This window comes from Oenanthe melanoleuca, chromosome 5, assembly GCF_029582105.1.
Source record: "Oenanthe melanoleuca isolate GR-GAL-2019-014 chromosome 5, OMel1.0, whole genome shotgun sequence".
Taxonomy (NCBI): Eukaryota; Metazoa; Chordata; class Aves; order Passeriformes; family Muscicapidae; genus Oenanthe; species Oenanthe melanoleuca.
The window spans coordinates 11037723-11056041 of NC_079339.1; the positions used below are offsets into that span (position 1 = coordinate 11037723).

At 39.6% G+C, this 18319-nt stretch overlaps 1 protein-coding gene across 6 annotated transcripts in view; it reads right to left on the reverse strand.

Moving 5' to 3' along the window:
- The window catches only part of ZNF143 (zinc finger protein 143), a 36717-nt gene extending 18508 nt beyond the window's left edge, over positions 1-18209 (reverse strand). Inside the window, exons 1-7 of one of the 6 annotated variants that reach the window (XM_056493858.1) lie at positions 18100-18209; positions 10166-10309; positions 6118-6236; positions 5223-5315; positions 4697-4780; positions 4390-4470; positions 3274-3470 (exon numbers count right to left, since the gene is read on the reverse strand). In XM_056493858.1, coding sequence (XP_056349833.1) covers positions 3274-3470; positions 4390-4470; positions 4697-4780; positions 5223-5315; positions 6118-6229 — 567 coding nt within the window. In that variant the 5' untranslated portion in view covers positions 6230-6236; positions 10166-10309; positions 18100-18209. Of the gene's footprint in view, positions 1-3273; positions 3471-4389; positions 4471-4696; positions 4781-5222; positions 5316-6105; positions 6237-9173; positions 9270-10165; positions 10310-11259; positions 11807-18099 lie in introns of those variants that run through there. The other 5 variants (XM_056493852.1, XM_056493853.1, XM_056493857.1 and 2 more) reach the window with 5 other exon arrangements.
- Positions 18210-18319: the final 110 nt, after the last annotated feature.

Sequence of the window (18319 nt, forward strand, 5' to 3'; positions counted from 1 at the left end):
AAAATATTTGAAAGGCTGATAAATGTTAATGAAATTTTTATTTAAATAAAAGTGTAGTCATCCAGTTAAAAAACACCCCAAACTCTCACAAGCAGCAACTCAAAGAACAGGATGTTACTGGTCACTATATAAAAAAAATTAAAGTGAATTTTGCATAGTTTCCCATTCCTTAATTTTCTCTGCATTAAGAACAGGCATTCCCAATACTCTCTGCATCCATTATATTCAAGGCTGAGACTGATGCACCTAAGCCTAGTCTATGTGATTTTATTCTTCTCAGCAGGAACCCTCCCTCTCCCTGGCTGCTCCTGCCCTTTCACCCAAGAGGCCAGAGCAGGCCCTGAGAACATTGGTGCTTGTGTGAAGCATCTTGCCCAAAGAACCAGCCCCCAGCAGTTTGCTTGCACACTGCCATGAATTCATCCCACAAGAGGTTTGCATCCTCTCTCACTCTAAATTAGACAATTATGAGCAATATACTTTTGGGAACTTTGAGCTAAAACAGTAATGAGGAAAGTGACCAAGCAGAGGCAAATTTACATTATGAAGAGATTTAAAGGAGTGTAAGAAAGCAGGTAATTTTGGGGTGTTTTTTTCAGAGGGAAATAATAGCTATTTTGGAACCTTCTCCCTCAGAATTTTTAAAGGAAGGGGGGAGAACCTGCATAGAAAGAAGACTCAAATTACTTCATCCTGAACTTCCTGTTGTTGGTAGAGAAAAGAACTGCTGACACAAATTAGAACTTGATCAACTACTGGAAACAAATGATCCAAACAGAATGGTGTGCATGTGTTGAGGCATGTACAAATCCCAGTAACTGTACTTTGCCAGCAGCTGTGATGGCACAGGAAAACAGCTCATGGAAGAGAAGTATGTGTTGTAACCTCTTCACAATTCCATCACCTATTCTGACTTCACTGGGAGCAGTGACCTTTTCTCCTTGGCTGCTTTGGGAGGATGGTGGCATTGACTCAGGCCAAAATTACAGGACTCTAGTTAAGTCTGCATGTGCTTTGCATGTTGTGGAAAGTGTCACTAGGCTTGAAGGAGAAGTGAGGGACAATGAAAAACGTGCATGTTCCGCCACTTCCAGCGAGCTTCTGGGTAGTCTGCCTGGATTTCTTGGTATGAACTCATATTCTACACTTATCCTGGGCATCCCACTGATCTGTTTCTGCCTGTTGCATAGGACAAGGAAACAAAGAAGAACCACCACTCTCCAAATTCACCTTTTTTTTTTTTTTCTTTGCCCTTTAAGCTTCAAAAAGAAAGCCTTAAAAGAATCAAATAAAAAAAGACACCCAATTGTAAACTGCTCTTTTGCAGTACTGTAAGAATTCTGGAAGGATTCCAGGGCAGATCTTTGAGCTGTTCCTAAAATACTCTCTTTTATGCTAAAGAAAGATTGAGTCTGACTTCAAATAAAAACACAAGAACACCTACATTGAGTCGAACTGAAGGCAATACTGCACCATTTCATTTCCAAGAGCAGCCAGCAGCAAATGCTGGAGAACACTAAACAAACAGGCCAAGCACGTAGTGATGCATTCCCCATAATATTCTGCCAACCTCCAAGCAATTTGTAGTTTATGACCTTCCTGGACCAGAAGTCACGTGTTTCTACCTAATAGCCACGGACACATTTTTCTTCTATGAATTTATCTAATTACTCCTTGAATCCAAGGACATAAAAGTGTCCACAATATGCTACAAGTAGTGCTTAACTTTGAGCTGTTTGGAAAAGTATTTTCCTTCTTCTTGAACTCATCACATGAGAGTTTCACCTGAAGTTACCCAGTTCTGAAACTGGTGCAGCCAATGACAAGTCACTGCTCTTCTTTAGGCTACTTAAAATTTTATAAAATCCTATAATATACTTACCATGAGCATTTAATTTCTTACTGTACCTTTTTCAAAGTATCTGTAACAGCAGCTATGAAAAGTGTGCCTTGCCTCATTATGAAGTGTACATGGACATGAAGAAGAATCACAAAATCATATTTCTACTTTGAAGAGATCCAGGGTTCCGAGGGTTCTGAGCTATTTTTTGGTTTTTTACATAAACCAGGTGCAGTGCTTGGAAACTCCCTTCTACTTACTGTCCCTAAAGGTTCTAGCAGTAGCATTCAGAATAAGGTTCTGAGATGAAAGCTTAAAGAAACCAATTTTTCCTAAACAAACACACAAGTGCACTACAGAAAATAAATTCACATTACAGCCATATTGAATTAAATAGGATGAAAATGCAAATTTATCTGCATTTCTTCTGTTTCTTCTTGACCTTCTCAAAACAGAAACTTATCAGAATTTGTTATTAATATAGCTGTTGGTTAAGAAGGGCAAAGTTGTGATTTAATTAATCTAAATTAAATAGTATCTGTGGAATGTGTAGAAGCTTGTGATTACAGCTCAACTAACATGGAATTACCTTTTATTTCATTAAATGCTAAAGCATAGCATCACAAGACAATTTGCCTGCCTGCCTCAGGATCTCTCAATTCTAACAGACAGAAGCATAATGAAAAGAACAGTGAATAAGCTATTTAATTATCCCAACTGGCCTCCCAAATTTTGACAACTCTTGGTGACATTAAGAGGACAGACTTTAAAATACATTCTGCTCTTTTTCCAGAGCAATACAAGCACTGATGGCAATTATCCAGCAACTGGGACACTGCTTAACTACAGAGTCATGGCAGTTGCATCACCCATTGCCATACTTACATCATGCTTCTCAGAGGTCCAGTAAAGTGAACAACATTAATTTTGTGCATCCTACTGCATTTTTACTATTGAAAATATGGATAAAAGAAGGGGTTTTTTCTGAATTCAGTAATTATCTAATTGTCTTTTCTAACACCTCATACCATGTGTTGTCCTTGCTCAGTACACCAGGCCATACTCTTCCCATTCTCAGGAAAAAAACTTAATCTAGCAACAGTGTCTGAACAAAAATAATTTGATTTTGTTCTTCTTTCCAAACAGTGTCCTTTCAGGAGACTCCTTTGCAATGCTATAGTATAGAGAAGATTATTATTTAGCTGTCTAAATTGTTTTTAAATCTGGCTCCAGTTCAGCATTCAATCTTTTCTCCGTTTTATGCAACCTTATGCACCAGAGCTGCTCATGACAGTGAAGCACTGTCATGACAATTTGGTGTCTCTCTTCTAGGAGTCTGACACTCTCTCAGTTATAATTTTATTTCTTAAACAACAATTGGCTTGTGCTGCACATTAAAACATCAAGGATAGAGAAAAGGCCCAGCAGAGTACCTTGGCTGCATACTGCTCCAAAGCACTGATGGTGTCTGGGTCGATGGCAGCATCTCCTGTGTGCAGTCCTGCCACTGTGCCATCAGCCTGGATGGCCAAAATGGTGTCTGACTGTGGCATCTGCACCGTGTGGTGGATGTAGGCAGTGGTTCCATCCTCCAGCTGCACAGCCTGCAGTGCACTCTGGTCATAACTGTCTGAGGAACGATATTGCAAAGTGTTAGGATTCTGAAAGGAGCAGCAATGTGTTACATGAGAAACTACTGCTCTGCAGGAAGCATCTCCTGAAGTCATGAATGCAAATGAAATATAAGGGAAACAGAACCACCAATATATGACAAATATAAACACTTAAAATAATACTATGAATAACACAGGAATTTGTTTGCAAGACAACACCTCTCAGTTTTACTTCTACAATTACAAAAGTACCAAAAAATTTATATTGTCCTTATTTACAAAAGAAATCAGGAGCACAAATATGCTTTCCATTTCAAATCCACTTATAATGAAAATAATATAAAAAAAATATTGATATAATTACTTCAGATTTTAGAGTTCATAGGTCTTTCATTTTAAGAACAGAATCATACAAATATGCAAAAGAAACAAAATATAAAACTACTTTGAACAAAAAAAAAATCTACATTACATTCTTTCCTCTTATGATTGTTGGTTGTAAAATGTAATTGTCACACTGGTTTAAAAAGACTTAAAATATATACCTGATCACTTTTTCTAGAGAAGTGGTGCTATTTCCAAGACTAGTGTAATCACCTTCTGCAGAAACATAAGTTATCATCTGGAATAGCTACATTTGCATTCTTGACTGTCAGCTGTCACATTTTCTGCCCTACTACCTAAAGGTTATATTCACTTTAATGTGATCCTGAGCTGAATAAGCAGAGAAATAAACTGGGTTTGATTACATTTATTACTGTTACATGAGACCCAAGTAAAGAACTGAAACAGTCCCATTTCAACAATTTTCAGATGTCAAAGTTAAAGAAACAAGTAATTCACACTGGGAACCCCATTAAGATGATAATTTTTAGAGTAACCTATTTTATACTGCTGCAGTTCTGTTGAACACTGATGTAATAAGTCCAAAGTTACCTTTTGAGGTGTGATGAATAAAAGCTGTAGTTCCATCTTCCAGCTGAACCGCCTGTCCATCTTCTAGACGCAGGCTCTCCCCTGCTCAGAAGGAAGAATTACAGCACTTCAGCAGGAGCTCAAAGAATCCATTACATGGAAAGATCAAACAATAAATACCCAGGATTACAAAATACCTAAGATCTCTTCATGACAATTTCCATTAAAATAAGAAATCAAGCTATTATCATGACTGTTAATTACTTAAAATCAATACTTAGCAGTTATACATTATTTTATAATATATTTCTTATATTAATGCACTCACTGCTTTTAGGCATAGGTACATGTTGAACATAAGCAGCAGAACCATCTTCTAATTGAATCACTTGGCCGTCCATTAATTTACCATCTGAAACATACAAAATATTTTTAAGAATTCTAATTGTGCAACAAATCACAGTTGAAATACATAGTTGATACTTTCTAGATTAACGTATAAATAAAATATCAACAAGAAATAATGTTTGGTAAATTGTGACTGTACAGAGCTTTTAAAATTCAGGGATTAAAAAAAACAGAAAAGGTCTTCTGTCCTGTTAGACAGAATATTGATATCTGGGTTTGAACCATAAAGATCTCTTCACTTTTGCTTGACTTATGTTCCGAATTTCATTTTTGCATCTTATTAGTAGCAAAACCAAAACATTTATTTTATAGTATTACTGAAATTTCCAACTGGAATTGGAACTTAGGAAACACTGTACAGATTTTGCCTAACTTTGCAATGCAAAGAGAGGGTTAGAAAGGGGAATACCACTTCAACAGCCATCAGTCTGCAGTCCTCTGCCTACCTTTAGAATTGTGCTGTATGTAAGCAGTGGAGCCATCAGCCAGGGTAACTGCTTGCAAACTTACACCTTCCATGTTTTCCAAGTTGTCGCCATCTAGCAGGGAAAAAAGTTCACCTTCACTATAAGCAGCATGGACCCCCAGAAATCTCAACTTATAGACCTCCATAAATTATTACATCCCCTCAAAGCATATTGGTTTGGCAAATAAGAAGAGCAAGTAGCTCTTACCTGATTCCTGGTTTCTGAGCCTGGGACACATACTAGGGTATTACATTCAAAATTCTGCACAGTAAACATGGCAGCTAAATGTAATTTTCCTTAACTAATAAAAATACAATATCACTGAATAAATAATTACAAAGCTGAGGTTCTAGGAGAACTATGAATGAAGTCATCAGCGCCAACAGTGAAATAATGACACACATACTTGTATTGATAATTTTGTTTTGTACAACACTACTTGTCATTAATACACAGCAAGCTATTTAGATTAAAATGCAGATTTAGGACAGAGCTTGTAATCGTGTAAAATGATAACAAAGGTCTCAGGAAACATCAAGTTTAAGCCAATTTCAAGTCATTAATCTATTTTAAAATTCAATTTGCTTAATACAGACTTAGATATCAAATGAATTTACAAAGTATAACACAGTAAGACTATACAGAGAATAAAGTCAGATTCCATATTTCATAGCTTTTAAGCACATTTACATTTCTAATATCTTAAATAAATTATCATTTCCAGCCAGAATTAAATTAGTGAATTTAATCAATTACAGTTAACTGCTTTCTGTTGGACTTTTAGTTCAGAATACATGACATGAATTTTAGTGTTTTATCTGAGCTTCAAAAGAAAAGACATAATAATGTAGAGGTATTTAACCTGAAGGTTCACCTTGCACAGCTACAGCTTCTGTTAGACACAGAGTCACGTGCTGGGCCTCCATTCCTCCTCCAGAAAATTCCGTCATTCCCTGAGAGTCTCGATTTATCTGAGCTAATAACATTGTCTACCTAGAAAGAAAGTATTCAAAAAACAGAAAATTGAAATACAGAACCAGTACTACACAGTCTCAGTTTAATGTGATTTTTATACAGCTGCTACAAATGTTTTATCTTATGTTTTTCATAAAATAGATGCAAAAAATGACTGATTTATCTGGAAAATACTCTGACGGAATAAAAGTTATCTGAAATAAGTATTACTACCTCAATTAACTTAGATGTTAAGTACTTGAGGTAGCAGTTATTAATATCAATTCATTGACCACATTTAAATTTCAATTAAATATAAATGATTTAACCAATGTACAAAGAATAAAGGTGGTAATGATGATACAGGTAATGATACTATTTGTCCCCAGAATTGAAATAAAGCTGACAATTCACTCATAGTCACCCATAACAACAGCAGGGCTTTATCTGTATAAATCAAAGATTTCTCCAGTGCCAGTAAGAGGTTTAAAAACAATGACACATTGCAAAAGTCTAACTGAACATTTCAACTGTTTTCCTAGATTTTCCAGAAAGGTTTCTATTTAAACAAAAAAACCAACCAAACAAAACAATCTGTCCTTTAAAACAATGAAGTATCCTATGATAAAAGTTGTTCATTAGACAAAAGGACAGTGATCAGGGAGTGACTGCTGTATCTCACAGAACCAGACAGAGTCATCCCTTTGCACACTCACATTTTTACTCAGACATGTTTTAAGATAGGAGATCACAGCTTTAAATCCAAATGTGGTTCTATGAGCTGCTGGTTTATAATTCAAGGCTGAGAAGAATAATCTAGAGGTTTCATTTATGATTACCTTTATAGATATATTTAACTATTTTTACCTCTACAGTCTAATAAGCAATTAAACAACAGTCTCAAATATGAGTGAGATAACTGTACTTCTCTCAAAACTAAGGAATAAGGAGCACAAAAATCAGACCATGTAGGTTCTCCAGTGTGCCTACAGTATTTAAAAAGGTTGCCACACTAATTTACTAGTTGAAAATTACACCCAAGCAGTATTTTTCAAATACATGCAAGTGTATATAGTGAGCCAGACTTTTTCCTAGAGCTGCAGGCTAAGTTTCTTATTTTCAGTTAATGGACCAGATGTAGTTAATAAAGTGGAAAGCAAGGGTACCTTTAGGAAAGTTTTAAGCCTCTTTCTTTATTCATAGGTTACATTGAAAATTATACAAAAACCCCAAAACATTACTAATGATCAGTGCCTAATTCTGTAAGAAATATGCCTTCCAAGACTAATGTCCTCATAATTTCTCTCTGGACCATTAAGGAAATTAAAATACCGCCTTGCAATAAGGAATTTGAACCTATCAAAAAGATAAAATTAAGACAGAAACCAAAATACAATTCAAATGGGTGGAAAGGATTTTTTTAAGATCCAAGAGAAGATGGGTAATTCCTCCCAAAATCCTTTTCAGGAAAAGAAGCTTTTACAGAAAATGATGCCTCGAAAAGAAAAGTAATACAGAAGAAAAGGAGAAGCCATCCAGACTAAATTGCATTTATATATATGTCTCTGAAGAAAATCAAATAGGAAAGTTTGTTTGGATACTATAATTTAAGAGACAAGGAATTGTATGAGGATATAGAAGATCCTGAGTTCAACTTCTTCCTCTGCCATGTCCGTGATTGTGAGTTTGGAAAAATAAACTTCTTTTCCTAACCCCCAATTCAAAATAGGCAAAAAACCTTTACTTAGGAAGCAGCTTGCTCACAAACCAAAAATCAATCATGATGTATCTACAGACTCAGCCTACACAGGCACAGAAGCAAAGCAGCCCAGCATTCATGTACTATACTGCAAAGAAGATCAGAAAACTGTAGCAGCTTAAAAACAAACCGAAAACTAGCAGCAAAAGGAGTTTTATCCAGCCCAGTTTGCAAGGGCTGCTTTTGTGGAGGTACTGCCAGCTTGCTGCAAGTTAAATTAACTAATTCTGGTATAATATATTAGCAGTACCCAGAGGCTGGCTGTCCTCTGAGTGCTGAAAGAGGTCTGTATTGTCAGTATTTCCCATGCACTCAGTTTTCAGGACACCTCATGGAAGCAGGCTGCAAAACAGCTACACCATTTCCCAGAGCAGAGAAGAAAGGCCCCACAGCCACAGGGGTTAACCTGAACTAGAGTGAAACGATTCCAGCAGACTGCACCTCAAAGGCTTTTCAGCTCCAGTCTACTTGAGTATTGCCTCTCTCAGACAAAGAATCTTTTAAGATCCCCAGCACCTTTAATGTCATCTGCCTTCCTCCAGAAGCCATGGCTCTTCTCCCACCTTTGGGCAGCAGCGAGGGAGCCAGTCCACACAGACAGCTGCAGAGCTCTGACAGAGGCTGAGCAGAACCAATTGCTTAAGGGCTGAGTAGCTTCTTTGGAAGGAAAATAAATCTAATGCCAGATTAATGCAAAAGCTGCAGGAGCAACAGTATCTAAATTGTTTCACAGTGTTTGTTACTGTAATGGCTATCAACTCACACACTGAAAACTAATTACAGGCAACTGCTGCACACAGAACAATGTCTACAACCTTGCTCTACTGCAGAGAGTCTGGACAGTCATACAATCTCACACAAGAACTCAGCAGTCTGTTTCTCCCAATTCTAGCTCCTTTCCATGGTCACTTCCAACATATCCTTCTTTCAATCCTCTGGCCTTCCACTAAGGTCCTTATCCCCAATTCCATCCCTTCTCCTTGAAGTACCAATTTTCTTCTTCAGTCCTAGTCACAACACCAAATTTCCAGGACATGCCTCTTCCTAGATATAATCCCTTCCTTCTTGTCAGAATACTATCAAATACTTCATGCCCACATCAGCTTCCTCTGCAATTAGTCCCCAAGTCTTCTCTTGCTGCTGGTCTGTTCTATGATCTACTCACACCTGTCTATGCCCTTCCTGCCTCTGTGCCAACAGTTCATGTTCAGACCCACCTTGGAAGTACATCTCCCACAAGAGGCTGGAGCACTGGGGTCCTCCCAAACGCCAGCCCCAGCATTCACACCCTCTGCAGAGACACAGCAGCTTTGCTCTGTCACTCTGCTGCACAGGGAAGAGAACCTTCAGCCTGAAGTGGATGTGCTGCTCCCTTCCAGGCTTTCCTCTTTCTCCCCACTGGAGAACACTGACTAGACAGACAGGGCTGGAAAGATGAAGCAAAGAATGTAGAGCTGGCCTGTGCTGCAGAGAAAAGGGTCAATCTATCAGAGACAATGATGCTACACCATCATTGGTAAGATTAGTCAAATACAGGAACAAATTGCCAAGACAGGTATGGACTCTCCATCCTTGTAGAGGTTCAAAGCAACTTGACACAGCCCTGGGCAAATGAGACTTGCCTTGATCAATCCCGAACCAGAAAACTTCTGACAGTCCTTCCAACTTGACCAGCTCTCTGATAATCATTCCAGTAATGGACCCATTTACAACAGCATCACCTTGCTGTTGTTCCTGTATCATCCACCCTGCAACTCTACTCTCCTAGCATTTTTAAATTTGCTATGCTTTTTCAAAACTAGCTGGTTTTCATCAAACTCAAATCTCTTCCTTGACTCTACTTTAGTCTTTCTCTTCTGTTTTCTCCTCAGCTTCCATCAAATTTGTCTCTGTCATTTCTTCAATCTGAATATCTTTTTTTCTCTAATCCACAGTCATTGCTTTTATTCCTCTGCATTTACATCAGTAAGCTTTTTTCTTTAAATCTCCTGTCTGCTGGGAGGTCTGTCAGTAAAAATCTAGGAGAGAAGATTTCCTTTACCCTACTTCAAATATTGCAGCTCATTATTTAAAAATCCATTTTTAGGAAAAGCCAGGAACCCTGGGGTAGGGCCTGCATAGCAGCAAGATTGACACACATGGATTCTACTTCTTCTCAAGAGCTGTCTTACAGCAAAGACAAGTCCAGGCTCAGTCACGAAGTACTCACTGAAGTGAAAACTTGAGACTTGACTTTGTGAGCTCTTGCAAATCTTCACAGATCATACGCAAGTTGCAACTGTCAATTTTCCAAGGCACATCAATGACGAGATTTGGGCAGACTTTCACAGGGACAGTAACGTATCTTGCATTCCTGAAATGATTAGTCACCAAAACATATCTATGGTATCCAGGCAGAGAAAAATCTTACCATTCTTTTAGATGGTTAAAGCACTTCTCAGAAAAAGTCTCTGAACTGAAAAGAGTGTCTGACCACAGGCAGTCACCCTCCCTCTAACACTGATACCTTAAGTAGCCATCCAGTGGGACACAGAGGTACAAGCTCTTATTAAAAAACAAAACAAAAAACAAAAAACAAAAAACAACCCAAACAAAACAAACAAAACAAAACTAAAAACCCCACCACCTCCTGCAAATTATCTGAACAGAAAAAAATACTCTCAGGTATACATTAAATTCTCAACACTTGGAAACCAAAGGCACAGGAGAGGGGAAAGGATGGTTAAAAAGAAAAAGATCTTTCATTAAGTGTTCATCAAGTTACCCATCTAGAAAGCACATCCTGTACTTTTTCCTTCCACTAACACTCAACCAAATAGAATTTTCTGGGTGCTATCACTTGTTTTGGAGAAAAGATGCAATGTTAGAAGAAAGGTTTTCATGTCAACTCAATCTAACAACTGGAAACAGGAATCTCCACTAAAAACTAAGAATCAAGCAACTGAAAAACAGCAGGTGGGATTCAGGCAATTGGAAAGCAAGGGAAGAGCTGGCAGAAGGCATGGCTGCTCTGGAGCAGAAAGGGGGTTTGGACCACTTGGGAACTCCAGCAGCTGAGAGGACAGCATGAGGAGCACCCAGTGTGGCTGGAAAACAGCAGGAATGTGTCATTTAAAGAATAACTGTACCACTGTATTGCTGGACAAAGGAAAAACATCATACAGTGATAGTAGCAGAAACTCCTCAGAGAGACAAAGATGATGCTTAGAAGATGATTAATGGGAAATGGAATAAAGCTTGTAATAGCAGTCACGGAAGAAAACTTACTGTTATAAAATATAAATTTAGAATGTGCAAAAAAACCTGGGAAAGAATGACAGGAAAAAAGCTGCTTCAGACATTCAGCAACCTTGTGGTTGTTCACTCCCTTCATGCAGACAGCACTGAGAAGTTTGAAATAACTGCATTTATTTCATTTGAAAAGAAACATCACTTTTATTTTTAATACACTTCTAAATAATGTACAAAAACATTGTAATTTTATAAACTTATAAAAAAAGTAAATAAAAAACAATCAAGAAGGGTAATATGGCAAATAATACATAGCCTCACAATAATGAAACTTTCATTAGAGAATTTTAGAGAACGGTATTCCCATATTTGACAAAGCTGGACCCCAAAATCAATTCAAGTATGCCTGTAGTGTAACACAATTAAGTTTTTTCTGAATTAAATACTGCCTACCTTAGGGCCCTTAACAACTGATATGATTGCAAACATCAGTAATTTCACAAAACTAGTTCTGAGTAGGCAGATGTGTGAAAACTCGAAATTAGTACCTACAATTAACAATCTGGTTAAATACATTTTAATTGATAATTTACATATGTTACAGCCTTCTGAGTCTCAGCGCAAAAAAAAAAAAAAAAAAAAAAAAAGAAAAAAAAAGAAAAAAAGTCTGACAGACTGGAAAACTGACTATTCCACACAGTCTTTTCAGACAACCTAAGAGGACTTTTAGCATTTCCTCCCCCACTAATTACATAAATCATTTGTCATCTTTAAGCTCAGAAACAGACACAGGAGAATTAAGACTCTTTTTACAATTTTACTTCTGCTCCCCTATGTAGCTTCATGATAATCTTTTTCAGTATTAAGCAGAAATCTATAACAGGGTCAAAAATTAAACCTAGATCCTGTGGGTGCTTTGACAAACACTTCAGTAGACGTGGATTTCCTTCTTCATCAACAGCCCTTACCTTTTCCAGGACTTTACTGCACTGAAAAATTGGGTTTGTGCTGTTGTCAGACTGACTTCCAGTGAATAAGTGTAACAACTACTTAATGTTGGGCACTTTTAAATTGCTGTGTGCTTTCTCACATTAATTTCTTTTACTGTATTTTCTCCAGTCTCTTGTAAAGACAAAACATAATTAAACAGCAATTTCCACCACATTAATCATCTACAGTATAAAATGGAAACAAGATTGAAATACAAAACAAAAACCTCTTCTACAGAATCTGGCAACATCAGTTGGAGTCAGGTAATTTAACAGCAAATCACACAATCACTTTCTAATTTCCTATGTGGTAAAGAAGATTTGTGAATGATAAACCACAGGCCCTAAGTCTGGTCCTGCAGAAACACCTGACCAAGAGTGACAGCACTGTCAACTGCACAAGCACAACATACACACTCTGAAGCAAATTCAAGACTCCTTTTTATTCCTTTTACAGTATTTAACCTTTCTGTTCCAAAGAGATACTTACTAATAATAATACAGTTTAAGTATAATTCACTGCCACAATGTTTGTATTTCTTCAGAAATGAAAAATAAATGCAAGACCAAATTTATCATTGCCTTAACCACCCATCAGTCTGACTTCAGTGTGAACAGGGGAACCACATTTAGCCTGACAAAATTACTTCATGTTCCAGCAGTCTTGTTCCCCTAAAAGTCATTTTCCATACACTCTATATTGCAAATCCCATCTACAAATTCTGAATGTTAGAAATATTGCCAGATATCAATCCTTGCATTTCACAGATACATTAAAACAGCTGGATTAACTGGTGCAAATAAAGAATATTTACAAATCCTTACTTTTAACTAATGAGATTATGTGTATGTGTGTATTTTCACACCGTGGGAATGCAAATGTTGCTATTATTTTCAAAGGTATGGCATTTAAAGACAGGAAGATTCAGAAAGCCACCCACCAAGTCCTACACATGGTAGAGAGCATTCAGGCTGATCCCATATATGACTTCTAACTTCACCCATTTCTTGAATATATTAGAGAAGAAATGACTGGTTAATGAAAGGAGGCCAGAGTAGTTCCATCAGCACATGAGCTGCCAGCAGTGCTGACAGAAGCTAAACTCCTGCTGCAGCTCTGGACAAGCATCTCACAGCAAACACCCTGTTCCATGAGCACATGTGCCCTGGGTGCACCATTCCAGCAGCACAGCTTCTGGAGCCAGAGGTGTGAAATAGATTTGGGAGACAATTCCAAAAATCCTGCATGGAAGCTGACAAGTAATTGAGATCCATGCAGCACTGTTTGCAGAGCTAAAGACACCAGGGTTCCAAAATTTTTATATTAATGAAGTACAGAAAAGCATATTAATGCAGGTGATCAATAAGCAACACACCAATGACTCAAGTATTATTATTATTATTATTATTTTTAGTAGCAGTAGTAGCACCCAGCAGCAGTTTGGCTTGAGGAAGGGCCACCCATATAATCTGTCCCAAACACCAAAATCAAGCATGCCTGAAATAGCCCTGAATCATTAGGAATGCTGGTCTGTGTGCACAGAATGCCCTGCAGACCTCCTGCAAATGCAACTGTGGAACTTGCTTACCAAAACTGCCCATGAAGTTCCTCTCAACACAGGTGGTATTTCTTGTTCAAAGTTAGAATATATTTCTTCTCTCCTGGCCAAACTTGTACTATCAGTGCTCAGGCTTTCCTTTCTAAAGGACCTCAAACCCATTTCTTCATTGCAGACTGACTGGCAATAAATTACTTGTGACTTAATAGTCAAAAAAAGTTTGGGTAACTAATCATAAAGCGCACACTCAGGAAAAAAGCTGAATGGCAGGTCAGCTGATTTTCGGAAAAAACTTAGAACATTATTTAGGCAGATGAAAAAATCCTAAACTTGAAGTAATTTTACAGCACATGTTAGTGAGATAAAGCATTTCATTCCAAATGGATTTTCACCCTGGAAATAAGAGGAAACAGATTTAAAGCACCTAATAGATGAATCAGTGTGTTTTTAAAACCACTGGCTTCTGTTTGGTTTTTACCATCAAGTGTATATATAACTAAAATACGTATGCAGAAGGCATCCAGCCCATGCATGCCACAACTGAGTAGCTGTCACTCCTAGAAATGAGCAGTGATGCCTATTTACTAAAAAATATATACAGTTAACTTCTGAAGCACTTCATGGGGCTATTATCCCTTAAATCATAAAACCTCCAGATATATCAGTGTTTTAAATAAAACTGGAAACATCTGGTGATTAGGTGAATACTTAAGGGCTAAAAATCTGAAAGAAACTGAGACCTACTATTTCTATTGTTGTTTTACATCACTAGAACTAATGAATCCTGGCCATGCCCTTTCAAATCCTGCAAATCCAATGAGACTGCCAACAAAAGAGGAATTTTGAGTGGGCTGTGTTGTGTGGCTATGAATTAATTAGCAATCTGGTACTTACAGATGTATCAGCATTAGCCATGACAGTTAATGGCAGTGCTTTAGCACAGCCTTGTATTTCAGGAACTAAAGGGGCAGCCTGCAGGATTGCCAAAATCAGATTACAAACAGAACTTGAAACACAGTACATCAAAATACATCCTTACAAAACTCTATGCAGCACCACGTTAGCTATGTATGAGTATACTTCAAATATGAGCAAACCAACTAACTTGCAAATACAGACTCATCTTCCAATTCTAGAAAAATCTCTCAGCAGAAATGAAGTCCAAGAGTATTAAGCAGGTAACAAAATTTTCTGCTCAAGTGTATGCAGAGGGAAACGTTCTGCAGATAGTAAAATACAGACTGAGATAAGCATTTCATAGTTTTAAGTGTAACTCTGATGTAAACATTGAAAATTGCAAAACCTGCTGGAACAGTAAATTCCTTTCAAAACTGAAAATTTCATTTATTTAACAAGTGCTATCTTGGCAAAGTATAATCCCGCTATTTAAATTGAAAAATAGCCATGTAGCCTAGAACATTTTAGTAGACTAAATCACTGGAAGCATTTACTAATTTAGTCCAATTTGGTTTTGAGTAACTGATCAATGATCCCTGGTGCACAGAGGTTGAGAAGCAAAGTCATATTCCCTTAAGTAAACACAACTAAGGGCAGATGAATTTACACTCGGGTACACCCAAAACCCCATAAACCCCACTGTGGGATGGGTCACAAGGCTTCCTTCCTTCCCCTCCTCCCTAGAAATGGTGTCCATGGGGAGACACCTGGCTCAGCCCCCTCACTCCATGCTCAGAACAAGAGCTGTGCCCACTCAGGTTACAGGAATCTGCCCTTCAGAGCTGAACTCTTGGGTTCAAGAGGATGTGTTTGCACTGCAGTGTATCTTAGGCATCCATAAGCTAAGCATTCTCCCATCTTTGGGGATGTTTTGTGACACAAGCCACAGGAACAGACTACCCAATTCACGCTGTCTTTACCAGGTGCATTGATTTCCTTGCACTGAGGAGATAAAAAAACCAAGCTGCCCCCAATTAATGCTGAGGAAAAAAGCACTGCTGGTAAGCTGGAGAGACGTGCACGAGATGTAGCAGCAAAAGAGGGAAAAAAAAAGGTGGGTGAGTGGTAAGGAATGGCTGGCTTGGGGTGCTGTGCTATGTACATACATGTCAGAGGCTGCAGGACTTACAGAAGTTATCAAGGGAAGCTCAACTCACGGGGATGGCCAAGGAAGCAGGTACCAGTCAAAACAAAGACAGGAAAACAGTAACTACAAGAGCACCAAGATGGGTCCCACCCTCCTCATGAATATTTGCATTCTGGCCATTGTAAGGGCTGATGCTGGAAGAATTGCCCTGATGATCTGTGTGTGTAGAAACCCACGCAAATTCAGCCAAGCCCTTTGGAAAACCATTTGCTTCACAACTGCCTGCTAACGACTCCTCAAAATGTAACAGTGCTTCGCAAAGACTCCACCTAAGCATCTGCTAACCCAGAACTCTTAAAGCAAAGACTCACATGCAATAGCAAAAGAAGACCAACATCCCGTGGGGTAAATAAAGCCATCCTGACCAAACTAAAGCCGAGGAACTCATCCCTGTGCCCATCCCCAGAGCTGCAGGTGAACAGCGGCAGAGGCAGCAGCCAGCACTGGGAGCTGGCCACAGCTCAAACTCCTGATAATTCCCTTCTCCTGGACAGTACAGGACAGCAAAAGATCCGCTGAGCTGAAGCAGCACACAACTGGAGATATTCTAAATAAAAAAAAAAGCCTAATTTACAGCCTAATTTTGGCACCCACTACCAGGGACTATTCATCACCTGACCACTGCTGTCCCTCTCTCTCCTGTGTCATTTTCACACAAAAATGAAACAGTGAAGTCAGTGTGACTTTCTACCTAAAGAACCTTTTACACTATTTTAAGTATTTGCTTTGTTTTAGCCTGTAATATAAAGCAAAATTACACTTCTTCAGATAGGGTAGTATAAATTAAATATCAATTACGAGAACAGTTTAAGTAAATTATGAAATCAATTTGAAATACACTTCTCAAAACTCTTTCAAAATGTTTATTTTTACATCTCATTTAAGCTCCATTACCAAAGCATCAATCATCTATTATGTGACCACATATTCCTCAGGTTCCTTTCCTGCAGTGATACAGACAAATCGCTTTTGAAACAAACACAGCTTGAAAGCTCAAGGCACTAATGCAGAAATACAAAAAAACAAGCCATGAAAACACAGCTACATCATACTCTGCCATTCTAAAGCTTTATGGCAAATGCACAAACCTAACAATCTAGGTTAAAAAATGCTAGTTAAAGACAATCTAATTTCATTTTTCAGGTAACATCACCTAGAAACTACAACAGAAATATCTCGTATATAGTTGCAGAGACAGCTGATAGACAATATTTGATGCAGAATATTGATAAAACAAGACGAAATGTTTGCTTTGAAAGACTGTAAGGTTGCAGTTCCTGTGTCACTGGACTAGAAATAACACTCCTTAAAAAAAACTGGTATCACTCTGCATATGATGGCAAAAGCAATTCTCTGATAGTTCAAAACCAAACCTGAAAAATTTCAGAATTTAAGTAAAGCTGCTCAACTGCAGCCTTGTTTTAACAAAAGATTCACGGAAGTCAAGTCATTTTATCTAGATGAAAAAAACACCACAAATAAGGCCTTATCAGAAAACAAAATAAAAAAATCTTTGCATCACTGCAGGCCATTTTTGTAGAGGAGCAGCTTCTCGTTATCCCGTTCTGGAGAAAAAAAAAATTGTGAAGGGCAAGACAAACGAGAAAAAAAAAAAAAAATGGAAAAAGCAGATGGAAAGGCTCTGCATGCGGCGAGGTGAGGCGATGCAGCAGCGCAGCCGGGTTTCTGGAGCCGGACGGTGCCGGGCCCTCCCCCGAGCGCGGCCCGGCAGCAGCGGCGGGCTCGGCTCCGCAGCCCGCGGGCCCGGCCGTGGCGGCTGCAGCGCCGCGCCGCCCGGCAGCACGGCAACACCGCGCTGGAAGAGATACCAGCGGCAAAAAAAGTGTGCTTAAAAAATAGGAGATGAAAAAAAAATTAAAAATAGAAAAATAGAACAACGGGGAAAATGTAAAAATGTACGAGCCCCCCTGATTTAGGCAGGGCGGGCGCGGGAACCGGAGCGCCCCGGCCCGCGCCCCCCTCGCCCCCCGGCCGTGACGCAGCGCCGAGCGGGCCCGGGGGGCGGCCCGGGGGACCCCCGCGGCCCCGGCGGGCGGGGAGGGGCCGGGCGGGCCCGCCGGGCCGAGCGGCTTTATCGCCGCGGCTCTGCCGCTCGGCTCGGTGCCGCCCGCGCCCCGCTGCCCCTGCCCGCCTCCCCGAGCACCGCCGGCGGGCGCGGCGGGCGCGGCGCGGCGGCCCCGTCCGGAGATGGCGGAGGGAGCATAAGGCACACTGGGTAAAAGCACATTTATATACGAACCTCGCCGAGAAATTTTCCAACAATTCCTCCGTCCGACCACCATGCACCAGGACAGGAAACGGCCGCTCGGCGCCGCCCGCCCGCCCGGCACCGCCCCGCGCCCCGCGGGCGGGGCCCGGCAGCCTCGGCTCCGCCGCTCCCATTGGCCGCGGGGCGCGCGCCGCCGCCGCCGCCGCCCGCCATTGGCCGCCCGCGGGGCGCGCGGCGGTGCCCATTGGCC